General features: G+C 38.4%; 1 protein-coding gene across 7 annotated transcripts in view; it reads left to right on the top strand.

Moving 5' to 3' along the window:
- ZFX (zinc finger protein X-linked) overlaps window positions 1-12,985 on the top strand; it is a 55,634-nt gene that overhangs the window by 25,198 nt on the left and 17,451 nt on the right. For 6 of the 7 annotated variants that reach the window (XM_027607940.1, XM_027607938.2, XM_027607936.2 and 3 more), the window contains one exon: window positions 900-1,469. In XM_027607940.1, coding sequence (XP_027463741.1) covers window positions 900-1,469 — 570 coding nt within the window. Of the gene's footprint in view, window positions 1-899; window positions 1,470-2,509; window positions 2,638-12,985 lie in introns of those variants that run through there. The other variant, XM_027607942.2, reaches the window with a different exon arrangement.

The following is a 12,985-nucleotide window of genomic DNA, read 5'->3' as shown; positions in this document are numbered from 1 at the left end:
TTTATTCCTTAATTGCAGAGTGGACTAGAGTAAGGGTCTTATATTCTGAGAAGCTGCCTGGGGGATTGGGATATGGGGGGACAGGAGGAGGCTGGCTGGAGACGGAATACCCTGGTGAAGTTGCGTCAGGCCCCATTCCAACTAACCTTGGCCTCCACCACTCCAGAGCAGCTGCACTTTTATGCATCTCATCTATCCACAGAGACTCCCTAGCCAGTTGTCTTTTCTCCGTAACTGTGGCCTTCTAGCCCTCTTTTCATTTATGCCCTGATCCTTTTATATCCTAGATTCAGAGGATAATTTCTAAATTTCTGTAGTCATAAATGGAGGATATTGGTGAGATATTTTCTAGAACAAAGGGGGAAAAAGGGGTAAAGATGGAAGGGGTAAAAATAGAAGAGATATATGGGAGAGGTGGAAAGAAGAAAAAATAAGAATTGAGGAGAAAGATATGGAACAAGAAGGAAAAAGGAATGAAAACACATACAATGAAGGAAAATGGTGTATTTGTCACCTGAACTGGCATTACTTACTTTTATAAACTTCCCTTAAGTACCTTTGCATATGGGATTAACTTCAGTGAGCCTAGAATTTTACTTTCATGAGTGTGTGTGTGTGTGTGTGTGTGTGAGAGAGAGAGAGAGAGAGAGACTGACTCAATTGCCTTGGTTTTCTGTATTTCCATATCACTTGATTTGGAATGAGAATAAAAGTTCTTGTATTAAAAATTTCTGTTTCTGATATGATTCAAAAATAGTTTCCCTCTTTAATCTGTGTTAGTGTTTGAGAAAACTGAGGAGCTAGTCTGTTTTACTGGTAGTAATTAAATAACATTTACATTATTTGAGGTAGTCATGCACACCTACCTGAAATTTGTGATTTTAATTTTTTTTTTTAAGGAGCTGATGCTACACACATGGACGGTGATCAAATTGTTGTGGAAGTACAAGAAACTGTTTTTGTTTCAGATGTTGTGGATTCAGACATAACTGTGCATAACTTTGTTCCTGATGACCCAGACTCAGTTGTAATCCAGGATGTTATTGAGGATGTTGTTATAGAAGATGTTCAGTGCCCCGATATCATGGAAGAAGCAGATGTATCTGAAACGGTCATCATTCCTGAGCAAGTTCTGGACTCAGATGTAACTGAAGAAGTTTCTTTAGCACATTGCACAGTCCCAGATGATGTTTTAGCTTCCGACATTACTTCAGCCTCAATGTCTATGCCAGAACACGTCTTGACGAGTGAATCCATACATGTATCTGATGTTGGACATGTTGAACACGTGGTTCATGACAGTGTAGTAGAAGCAGAAATCGTCACTGACCCTCTGACAACGGACGTCGTTTCAGAAGAAGTATTGGTAGCAGATTGTGCCTCTGAAGCAGTCATAGATGCCAATGGGATCCCCGTGGACCAGCAAGATGATGACAAAAGCAACTGTGAGGACTACCTTATGATTTCCTGTAAGTCTTGGGGTACCGTGATTGTCAGAGGTATTTTTGAAGGCTGTCTTTCCTAACTTACATCAGGGGTGAAATTTTCTTGACTTCTATAAAATTAAAGTAAATCTCGTAGACCTCCCTGCATTATTGTTTCAGTTTGAAGCCTGTAAGATAACTCAAAATTAAGAAAAGTGAAATGGTGCAGAGTAGAGTTATTTCTCTATAAGGACACAATAGAAAGATGAGATTTCTTCAGTCTAGAAAGACAAAGACGAAAAGGAGTAGAACTGAACTTTTGAAATCATGAAGGATGTGACTAGGCTGTTACAAGCCTTTATTAGAATTAGGAATCCTCTTAAAACTAAAAAGGAGTTCAACTTGGAAAAAAATGTATAACCGAACTACTTATATTCTTGTATATGGATGTACGGTGCTACTTATGTACTACTTATGTACTTACTCTGCTTACACGTAAAATGCTGTTTATATAACAGATAGCATGGAAAAGAGCTCTGGCATAGTATTGAAAGTTTAAATGATTCCAGAACATGATTTTCAAGTATGATGGACTCATAGTAGGTTATTGAAGAAAAGTAAGGTGTTTTGGAACATACTTGAACATTTTTAACTTAACGTCTGGAAGGATAGCTGTATCTTCTTACAACATATTTCTTGGTACCACTTTCAGAGATAAAATCCTCAATTGGATAGACCACAGTTCTGACCCAGTATGGGGATTCTTGTACCTTTAGGAACTAAACTTTAAACAAAGACTCACAGACTATTTGCTTATATAAATTCACAAGACTATTTGCTTTGCTTGAAAACCTGTTATAATAGAGGAATTTCACATAGCGTATATTGGAGTCCACCAGCATTTTAGGAAATACCTTTTAAAAGTTCCAGATTTTGGAAATCTGAGAATTCTTTGTGTGAAGAGGAAGAAAATGCCTTCATTCAGCACATGTGTTTGGGCTCCCTACTATGTGTTAGACATTGTTGTAAGTAGTGCAGATATGGATAGGTGATAAATAAAAAATACATAAAACCATTGTCTTTAGAGAGCTTACGGTCTACTGCAGGAGAGAAAGAGAGGTTGCACTGTGATGCAGAGGCGGGACCAAGTTGCTGTGGAGACAAGATGGAGTTGCTGACCTTTGAACTCAAGGATGAGTTCTAGTTTTACCAGGTGAAGAAGGGCATGAGTTGGGAGGGAGACATTCCAGGCAAATTGTATAGTATGTTAAAAAAAAAAAAAAAAAAAAGTCTGGCCTTTGCTGGGAATGATGGTAACTTTAGGATGTACTTGTATATCTTTGTGTACTTCCTGGTTAATTCATTAGAACAAATTTCTTGAAATAGAATTGCTAGATCAGAGGGTGTACACATTTATAAGTCTGGTGATAGTGCCTCAATATTTTGCCTAATAATAACTCCCCCACCAGGTTTATGAGAAGGTCCATTTCCCTACACAGCTAACCAACGAGGGTATTATTTTCCTTTTTAGTTTTTGCCAGTCTCACAGGGGAAAATAGATAGCCATTTGAAGTTTGAATTTATTTTAGCAAGATAATTTTGGTAGTGATACAGAATAAGAGTAGATGAGGGAGAGACTAGTGGTAGAGGTTAGTTGAAATGGTTCATTCATGAGATAAGGAAGATCCTAAGTACCTTCACAGGAATGGGGACAGAAAGAGGGAACTAGATTCAAGAGAGTTTAGGAAGTAAAATGAATGAGACTTGGTGACAGAATAGGGGTGGGGATCTGAGGGAGAAAGAATTCATGGAGGACCCTAAGGTTTCTACCTTGGGGGATTGGGTGCCTGGTCATGCTGTTACCTGAGAGGTGGAGATTTGGTGCAAAGAACATGATTTAGGACATGTTAGAAGTTTGAGTTGCTTGCTGGGGACAATCTGATGGATGTTTTTTCTAGACAGGTGATAATATGAATTTGGCGCTTTTGAGAGAGTTTGTGGCTAGAGGAAGAAATTTGGGACAACAAAATATAGATAGTATCCTATGTGGAAATGGGTGGTGGTTCCTTAGAGAGTACTTGTAGAATAATGAGTATGGATCCTTTAGATATTTAAGAGGTACACAGAGGAGGGCGCCTGGGTGGCTCAGTTGGTTAAGCGACTGCCTTTGGCTCAGGTCATGATCCTGGAGTCCCAGGATCGAGTCCCGCATCGGGCTCCCTGCTCAATGGGGAGTCTGCTTCTCCCTCTGACCCTAACCCCTCTCATGTGTTCTCTCTCTCATTCTCTCTCTCTCAAATAAAATCTCTAAAAAAAAAAAAAAAAAAATACGTGGAGGAGAAGAGCCCATGAAAATCAGGAGGTTTTGGGAAGTGGAGGAGAAAGAATTTCTAGAAGTGTCATCACTGAAAAGAGAGAATGGAGCTGTTCCATCGAGCAATTAGGAGGTCATTTGTATCTTAATTAAAATAGTTTCAATAAAGCAAGGGCCAATGGAGAGGAGATAGAAGAGATGAACCATAATGGATTGAGAAGTAGGTGGAAGTGAAGTAGGTGAAGCAATTTGTATAAATGGCCATTTTGGTCAGAGAAGGGACAAAAGAGGCGGGAGTATAGCTTTGATGTTTGGCTGGATGGTGAAAATGTGTTGAGCATACTTATAGTCTTATAGGTGCAGGACACAAACCATTGGATAGAGAGACTAAAGATAAGGGAAGGGTTACCAGATGGAGCAGTTCCAGAGAAGGGGGAAAGAATGAGGTCCAGGGCAGCAGTGGAGGACTGTTGGGTGAGGCCTAGAGAGGAAGAGTGAGTACCTTCTCTGAGACAGAGGCAGTAAAAGGAGCTTTAGAATATTGGGAGCAGCAGGCGCCTGGCTGGCTTAGTTGGTAAAGCATGTAACTCTTAATCTCAGGGTTGTGAGTTTGAGCTCCACAGTGGGTGTAGAGATTACTTAAAAATAAAATCTTTAAAAATAAATAAAGGGACACCTGGGTGGCTCAGTCAGTTAGGTGTCTGCCTTCTGCTCAGGTAATGATCCCAGGGTCCTGGGACTGAGTCCTGCGTCGGACTCTTTGCTCAGAGGGGAGCCTGGTTCTCCCTCTGCCTGCCACTTTCCCTGCTTCTCCCTCTCTCTCTCTCTGACAAATAAATAAAATATTTAAAAAAATAATAAAAATTAAAAAAAAAAGAATGTTGAGAGCTATTTTCTTTGTGCAGCAAATTCCTCTGCCAATATAGGATGTATAGAGGTTGTGGGTGGAAAGCTGAAGAATAGAGGTAAAGAGTTGAAAAACCTTACTTAGTCTTAAAAGGAGGGACCAGGGCAGGAAGCTTAAGAATTTACAGGATGGATTATTTAGCTGCATTGAGGGGCCAGCTGAGATTGGGAGTCTTCAGTTTGTATGTCAGATGTGCCGTTCAGTATGAAAATACCATTTTGAAATACCACTGCCAGATTTTCTTTTGCAGGACCAGGCAACCCAGAGGCAAGGCTGGAGAAAGTAAGGAGTTGGGTTCATCGTGCTTTATGAGGGCAAGAGGATCTGGTGAAATATTTAGGCGAAAGCACTCTTGGTTCTCCTTGACTTCTCTTTTCACTTAAACTTGTTTGCTAAGGAGTAAAATGCATAGCATTGGTTTGACCTTTAGCTGCATACTATCTCTTGCCTTTATTATTCTTTTAGGAAGTTCAGCCCTCCAAGAATGTCATAAAAAAAAAACCAAAACAGTAAAAGTTGATTTAGTAACGGTTGACATGGTATACTAGATTTTTTTTTTAAGATTTTATTTATTGAGAGAGCGCACACATGAGCAGGGGTAGGGGTAGAGGGAGAAGCAGACTCCCTGCTGAGCAGGGAGCCGGACACAGGGCTCATCCCAGGACCCTGGGATCACGACCTGAGCCACCCAGAGACCCCCCCCCCCCGAGTATACTAAATTTTTACACTGTATTAGAGTCCAGTCTTGTAAGATTTTCATTCAAAATCTTATAGTCATCTTTCTTTTAGGCTCTGGGTTTCTGCTAATTTATATAGATTTTAATGTTCCTAAAGTAGTAAATAAGGATGGACACAAACTGCTATTGTTGTGTATTTTTGTATATTTTATATATGTATATAAGTATGTATTTTAACAATACAGTGATAGTTTATTCCTTTTTTTTTTTTAAAGATTCATTTTAGAGAAAGTGTGTGCGAGTGGTGGGTGGGCAGAGGAAGAGAGAGAATCCTGAAGCAGACTCCCCTATGAGCATGGAGCCTGATGGGGGCTCGATCCCAGGACCCTGAGATCATGACCTGAGCTGAAATCAAGAGTTGGTCACTTAACTGACTGAGTCACCCAGGTGCCCCTCTTCCTTCCTTTTAAAATAGAATGTCACATCCAAGCTCAAAGAATACAAAGAACACACATACACAAGTTACCTAATACCCCTTTTTTACTATAATGAGATGGTTTGATTGCTTTTATTTTTTTTTATTTTTTAAAGCTTTATTTATCTTTGAGAGAGAGAGAGGGAGAAAAAGAGAAAACGTGAGTGGAGGGGCAGAGGGAGAGAGAATCCCAAGCAGACTCCATGCCAAGCACGGAGCCTGACACAGGGCTTGATCTCACAACCTTGAGCTAATGACCTGAGCTGAAACCAAGAGTCCGGTTCTTAGCCGGCTGCACCATCCAGGCGCCCCTGATTGCTTTTAAGTTGGGTTTAGGGATGGTGACTTTTTGGGGGGAGTATGGTGACTTTTGGTAGTATCTATTGTTCTTTTGCAGGTACTTCTTCATTTTTCCTCCATTCCACACCATCATCCCTTTTCCTTTCAAAGTATAGTCATGTTAAAAAATTTAATTTACTACTGGCTTTGGAATCAAACCAGTTGAATGCTTTGGAATTAATTAGCATTTCTCTTGTTTCTGCCTCCCAGTGCTGCATTTCAACTTAAAACCTAAATTGATTTCAGAAGTTTAGGATTGACAAAGGCTTTGTGGTAAGCATATAGAGGAACTATGGTCTGATTTTCTCCATGATAGAGAATGCAGAGATGCCATTATTAGCAGTCAACTTTAATGCTTTTCGTAACATGATGAGCGATGGTAGTATTATCTCTGAATTCCTATGATACTTATTCACCTCACTGGTCAGAGAATATGAACAGACACCTAAATAGTCTTCAAAAATTTCGGTAAGTCATTGGATCTAAGAGCCTAATAAACAGCTTTTATAAAGTCTTTAGTGTCTATCTTGGCAGATTTTTTTCCCTCTGAAGGTCTCATTTAAAATGACGAAGTAGCAATCCTCATTCTTTATAGTGTCCTGATAGTGTACATAGACACAAATGTTCTTTGTCACAGTAGAGCTGCCTTTGAGGCCAGGATGACCTCTTTATCTCATCTTTGCAGTCTAGATGTTATGATTGCTTCTGAATTTGATGGTCTGTTTCTTGAAAATAGGAACTATCCACTGCTTCTTAGCCATTGAGTATCTTCTTCATCAAACCCTGTGCCTATTAGGTGTGAAATAAATATTTGTTGAGTATATGAAGACTATAGCTGCAAGTCTGTGGGCATCATGCCACATTGAACGTATTAATAATACATTTCTTCCCTACCAAAAGCTATTGGTTCTCACTTGCTTCTGGTTAGGCTAGATATGGTGGTACTGCTTTATGGCACTGAAGAGTTTTCTGGGTCTCTGAGAAGTGGAATGTTTGAGTCATCCATGTGTTGACCAAGTTGTTTTTTAGTTCTCCTTTAATCCGAGACAGCTGCCAGACATCCCTAATTTCTTTGCAGTGGTCTTCAGCCTCCTGGAGTTTGACTTTGCAGCTGCATAGTCAAGATGCTATTTTGTCAAACATCAGTTTGTACAATAGGGAAAGTTGGAGAAGATCTGGTGATGATGAGTCAGGCACTGCCTTACAACAGCTGCATGAAGCAGAATATTCTCTGGGTGCCTCTGATATTAACATGATCAACAAGAAGTCACTCTTTTAGTTAGAACAGTTAGATAGAAGATGAGCAGGAGCTAGGTATTCCATTCTAATCCTAGATTCAACTTGTGTTGAAATAAACTTTTTTTGGTAACAGCTTTAGCACATGTAACAGCATGTAACATATGCCATACCGTTTGCCCATTTGAAGTGTGCAAATCAGTGGTTTTTAGTGTATTCACTAACTTGGGCAACCATTGTCAGACTTTAGGTAATTTTAGTTAGCCCGAGGAGAAACTTCATACCTTGTGGCTATCACTCCCGTCAACCCTCTCTGTCCCGTCCAAGTCTAAGCCACCCCTAATCTACTTTCTGCCTGGATAGATTTGCCTGTTAGGGATATTTACTATAAACGGAATCCTGAAATACATGATTTATGACTGGCTCTTTTCACTTAGCAGAATGTTTTCAAAGTTCATCCATGTTGTAGCAGGTGTCAGTGCTTCATTCCTTTTTATTACTGAAGACTGTTCCATTTTCTGGGTGTACAGGGTGTACATTTTAGTCCATTTGTAAGTTGTTTTCTTTTTGGCTGTTGTATCTATGATATTAACATTTGGATATTAACATTTGTATTCAAGTTTTTGTGGACATCCATTTCATATGTGGAATTGTTGGGTCATATGGTTTAACCTTTTAAGGAACTGCCAGACTGTTTTCCAAAGCAGCTGCACTATTTTACATTCCTACCAGTGGTGTATGAGGGTTCCAGTGTCTCCACACCCTTTGTGGCACTTGTTAATACTGTCTGTTTTTTTTTTTTTTTTATCATAGCCATCCTAGTGGATGTGAAGTAATATCCTGTTGTGGTTTTTGATTTACAGTTCCCAGATAGTTAATGATGTCAAGCAGTTTTTCATGTGCCTATTGGCCATTTGTATATATTCTTTGGAGAATTGTCTTTTCAGATGCCTTGCTCATTTTTAAATGGAATTATTTGCCTTTTTATTATTGAGTTGAAAGAATTCTTTGTATATTCTAGTTATAAGTCTCTTACAAGATAAATGACTTATAAATACTTTGTCCCGTTCTGTCAGTAGTCTCCTTCCTTGGTAGTGTCCTTTGATGTACAAAAGTTTTAAATCTTGATGAAGTCCAATTTATATATTTTTCCGTTGCTGTACTTTTGGTGTCATATTTAAGAAACTGTTGCCTCATCCAAGGTAATGAAGATTTACACCTGTGTTCCTTTTAAGAGTTTTAAAACAGCTTTGGTTCTTGCATTTAGGCCTTTGATCCATTTTGAGTTTATTTTTGTGTCTGATGTGAGGTAGATAAGGAGCTAACTTCATTCTTTGGCATGTGGATATTCAGTTGTCCCAGCACCATTTGTTGAAAAAACAATTCTTTCCCCCATTGAATGTTCTTGGTACTCTTGTTGAAAATAATTGCCTGTCAATGTGAGGGGTTTATTTTTTGGACTCCTAACTCTGTTCCATTAATCGTCTATCCTTATACTAGTTCCATGCTGTCAGAGTGCATAGTGAATTTGCAAAATTTACTACCCTAAATATTAAAGTTTAAATTTTTAAGTCCAGGCAAAAATGCATAATTCAGTTTTAAAAGGTGTAACACAGTAAGTGATGGCGACATTGTATGTTGTTATGGAAAACACGGGTACGTCAGGTATGTTTGCCTATCTTACAGTAACATCAGAGGAAACAACTAATAGGCCTCTGGAGCATGGGATCCTTCCTGTCAAAAACTGAACACTTGGGGCACCTGGGTGGCTCAGTTGGTTAAGCGACTGCCTTCAGTTCAGGTGATCCTGGAGTCTCCTTCTCCCTCTGACCCTCCCCCCTCTCATGCTCTCTCTCTCTCTCTTTCATTCTCTCTCTCTCAAATAAAATTAAAAAAAGAATTAAAAAAAAAAACTGAACACTTAGCCATAGAGTCTGTTTTCTAATGTAAACCTACATGATACTTCATTTCTAATATATATTTTAATAAAATACGTTATTTAAGTTACTTAAGTTATTTTAAGTAGTTTTAAAATAGATAAATTAAGAAAAATTGTAGCAAATAATTTAAGCTTAGAGCCCTTTAAACTAGTTTGGTTAAATGAAAGTATGTCATAATTTTTAACATGTTGATTATAAAATTGGAAATTTTACTTTGTGCAGACCATAAGTTTAATAAAAGTATTTTATGACAGTGAGTGTGGAGTAATAATATAGCTGTCTTCTCTCCATTTAGTTGTTTTTATATACTAAGGCTAAAGACGTTTTCACTAAGATAAAGTTGATTTCAAAATACTATTTTCTACAGTATGCAACTGCTTGTATAAAAGCTGAATGTTAATAAATTATTAGATTGGTTAGTTCTTAACTAATGCTTATTAAAGCTCTTTTGGTCTGGTGGCATTTATATGATTTAAGTCCATTTGAATTAGTATTTCAAGAAGAGCTTGGTGCTCATGTGTGGAAAATGCTTTCAGACTCATCAGACCTATTTTCTAAATGACCTTTGAGTCAATTTGCATTTCCGTCAGGAGATGGAATTAAGTTTGTGTAGTGAGGTTTGTTGTTAATAAAGCTCACTTTTCAGGGGGAAAATGTTTATGACTATATTTGTGGTTTGACTGTTACCAAGTCAAAATGGACAACTTTAAGAAAAAATTTTTTGACTTAAGCTTTTTTATCTCAGGAAAGATTGTAGATTTGTAACAAGTTGGTAACAATAAAAATAGGTAATAGTAAACCTTCAATAAATAGTATCTGTGTGCCAGAACTTATTATACATTATTTTCTTAACACCTTATAATGTTGGTGTTATCACTCTTCTTTACATATTGGGTAACAGAATCAGTTTAAGTAACTTGACCAAAGTTACACATCCAGCTAGCATTAGGTTGAGGATGTGAAATCAAGTGTGTTTTATTCCAAAGTATCTACCCTCCACTCTCATACTGCCTTTCTTCGTGTGTGTGTGTATTTATATACATATGTGTATAAAGCTCATACTACAAAGCAGTAGAGTTTGGCTTAAATACTGCTTATTGGTGGATGGAGGAGGCAACTAGAATTCAGTGATTCTTAAAACTTATAATATATTATTTAAAAAATTTACAATATTATTGAATACCCAGTTTCAGCAGTGTTAGGAAATAATTTAAGGGGCTTAAACATTTTCTTAGTTAACTCATAGCAGAAGCCACCCAGACAGCCTCCAAACCCTATTCCATTGTTTTTCTACCTAAAAAATAGATTTTTTTTCAAACTTAGGTTTAAATGAGAAAAGGAAATCATACATAAACTGTTATTTTTACTTTTGCTGATGTTTACTTTCCTTGTGTCTTCATTCATTCAAAAACATTTCTTGACCAGCCACGATAAGCTAGGAACCTTGTTAGCTGTTAGAGATAAACAGTGCAAGTCTCTGGCTTTTTAGAGTCCACAGTCCTGGAGGGAAGACAAACAGAAACAGATCATTACAGTTGATTGTGAAAAGATACATAACTGAAAATACAAAGTGTTTTGGAAGCACTAAGGGAGGAAATGGGGGGGTTGGTATACTTCTATGAGCTACATGCTATGAAAGCACTATAAACCAGAGTTCTGTGGAAACTTGGTTGAAGACCTGAGTCTCTGTATTTCATCTCTACTCTTAACCATTTCCCTCTCTCTCATATTGTTTTGAAGCAAATTCCACACATTTCATTCGTAGGTATTTCAGTATATATATATATGTGAAGGACAAGGATTTTTTAAAAAAAAAGAAACAATATCATGGTCACATATTTAAAAAAATAATTTGGGGTGAACTCAGTTTGAAGGATGAGTGGGTGGGTAAGGCAGGAGGAATGGCAGAGAGGAGGGAGGAGGGCCTAATTTAAAGGCAAGGAGATGTGAAAGATCTTGGAGTGTTCGGAGACTTACTCTTTGTAGTGCAAATAATATCTTTGGTGAAGAAAATGGAAGAAATGGTGAGAAATAAGATTGACAAGATAGGCAGGGCCCAAATCATAAAGGCCCTTGAATGCACTAAGAAGCGCATTTTACCTTGTCGATGTGGGGAGCTGTTAAAGGGTTGTATGCAGATAATAACACGGTTAGGCTGGTAGTTTGAAAAGATCATCCTCATGGCAATGTTGAGAGCATACAAGGTAAGAGTAAAATCAGAAACAAAAAGTGTGCTATGGGAGATTATAGTAGTTCAGGTAAGAAACATGATGATAGTTTGAAATAAGGTTCTATCGGTAGAGTTTGGCAGAGAACTGCTTCATGACATATTTAGGAAGTAGAATTTGGATTAAATTTAGGTTTGAGGAAGAGGGAGAGTTCAAAGCTCCCTTCCTGGTTTCTGGCTTGTGGAGCTGGGCAGATGGCGAAACCATTACCAGAGGAGGAGCATGTTGGGATACACTGAAGATCTGTCCACAGGGTTGCTGCCTGCGGCTGTCCACGTGGTGCCCTGGCCTTCTGGTTGAGGTGTTCTGCCCAGTTGGTCTCCTAGTTAAGCACAATTTTTGGTCATAGTAGATATCTAATAAAAAAATGGTTCTGGGGGAGGAGGATGCCTGGGTGGCTCAGTCAGTTAAGTGTCCGACTCAGTTCTGGCCCTGGGCATGATCTCACGGTTGTGAGATTGAGCCACATGTTGGGGCTTAAGATTCTCCCTTTCCCTCTCCCTCTGTACCTCCCCCCCCAAAAAATATGGTTCTGGGAATGAAGAAATAAGTCCAAACTTCTATGTTTAATGCATAAACTCGGAGGGTTAATACAGTCTTACAATTTATTGATTCTCAGGGCTATTAGCACAGGAGACATGGTAAAATATTTGTTTATTCCTTTGTTCTGTGGGCAGATTGTTGGATGTTTCTATATCTTACCATTATTTTTATATATGCACTCTATCAGTTTTGTTTCTTAACCATTTGGTAAACCACAGAATGAAATTTTAGAGTTTTAAAAATACATATCCTCATGGGAATGTTTCTGAAATGTGAGAAAAGTCTTAGAGAAGACATATTGAATAAGCTTTAAGCTTGTTCTGATAAAATTCACAAAGATGTCTGTTAATCCATCTAAAATTATTGTCTTTACTGTTGGCACTCTGAAACTTATTTGGAAGCACTCAGGTAAGGCACATTTATTGTTGTCCTCCCCTCTCCCCACCAAAAATAAGATTGGGTAAAAAGTCTGTATCTTGAAAGCCTTAGAAGCAATTGGAGCTTCAGATTAGCCTTGTGACTCATATTTACTGTTTATCTGCTTGTGACCTAGACAGAATTGTCCAACAGCTTGCCCTTTGAACAGATCTATGATTACTTTGTGGGATAATGGGCGTTGGGCAGGGGAGAGAGGAGGAGAGAGGGAAAGAAAGAACATGCAAAGATCTCTAAGAGATCTTCGAGAAATTCTTAAGTGTATCAGTGCCTGCAGTTTAGAGTCAGCCAGCTTTCCATTTGGATGCCAGCCCAGCTGCTCATTAGCTGTATGATTTTGAGCAAATTACTGACTTCTCTTTGGCCTTTGTTTTTTTATTTGTAAGATGGCAGTCCTACCACCTGACCTGTGGGCTGGTTGGGAGAATTAGAGATCATACGGAGCAGGCACCCAGCACAGAGCCTGC

The sequence above is a fragment of the Zalophus californianus genome, chromosome X (assembly GCF_009762305.2).
Source record: "Zalophus californianus isolate mZalCal1 chromosome X, mZalCal1.pri.v2, whole genome shotgun sequence".
NCBI lineage: Eukaryota > Metazoa > Chordata > Mammalia > Carnivora > Otariidae > Zalophus > Zalophus californianus.
This window is presented reverse-complemented; position numbering and strand designations above follow the sequence as displayed.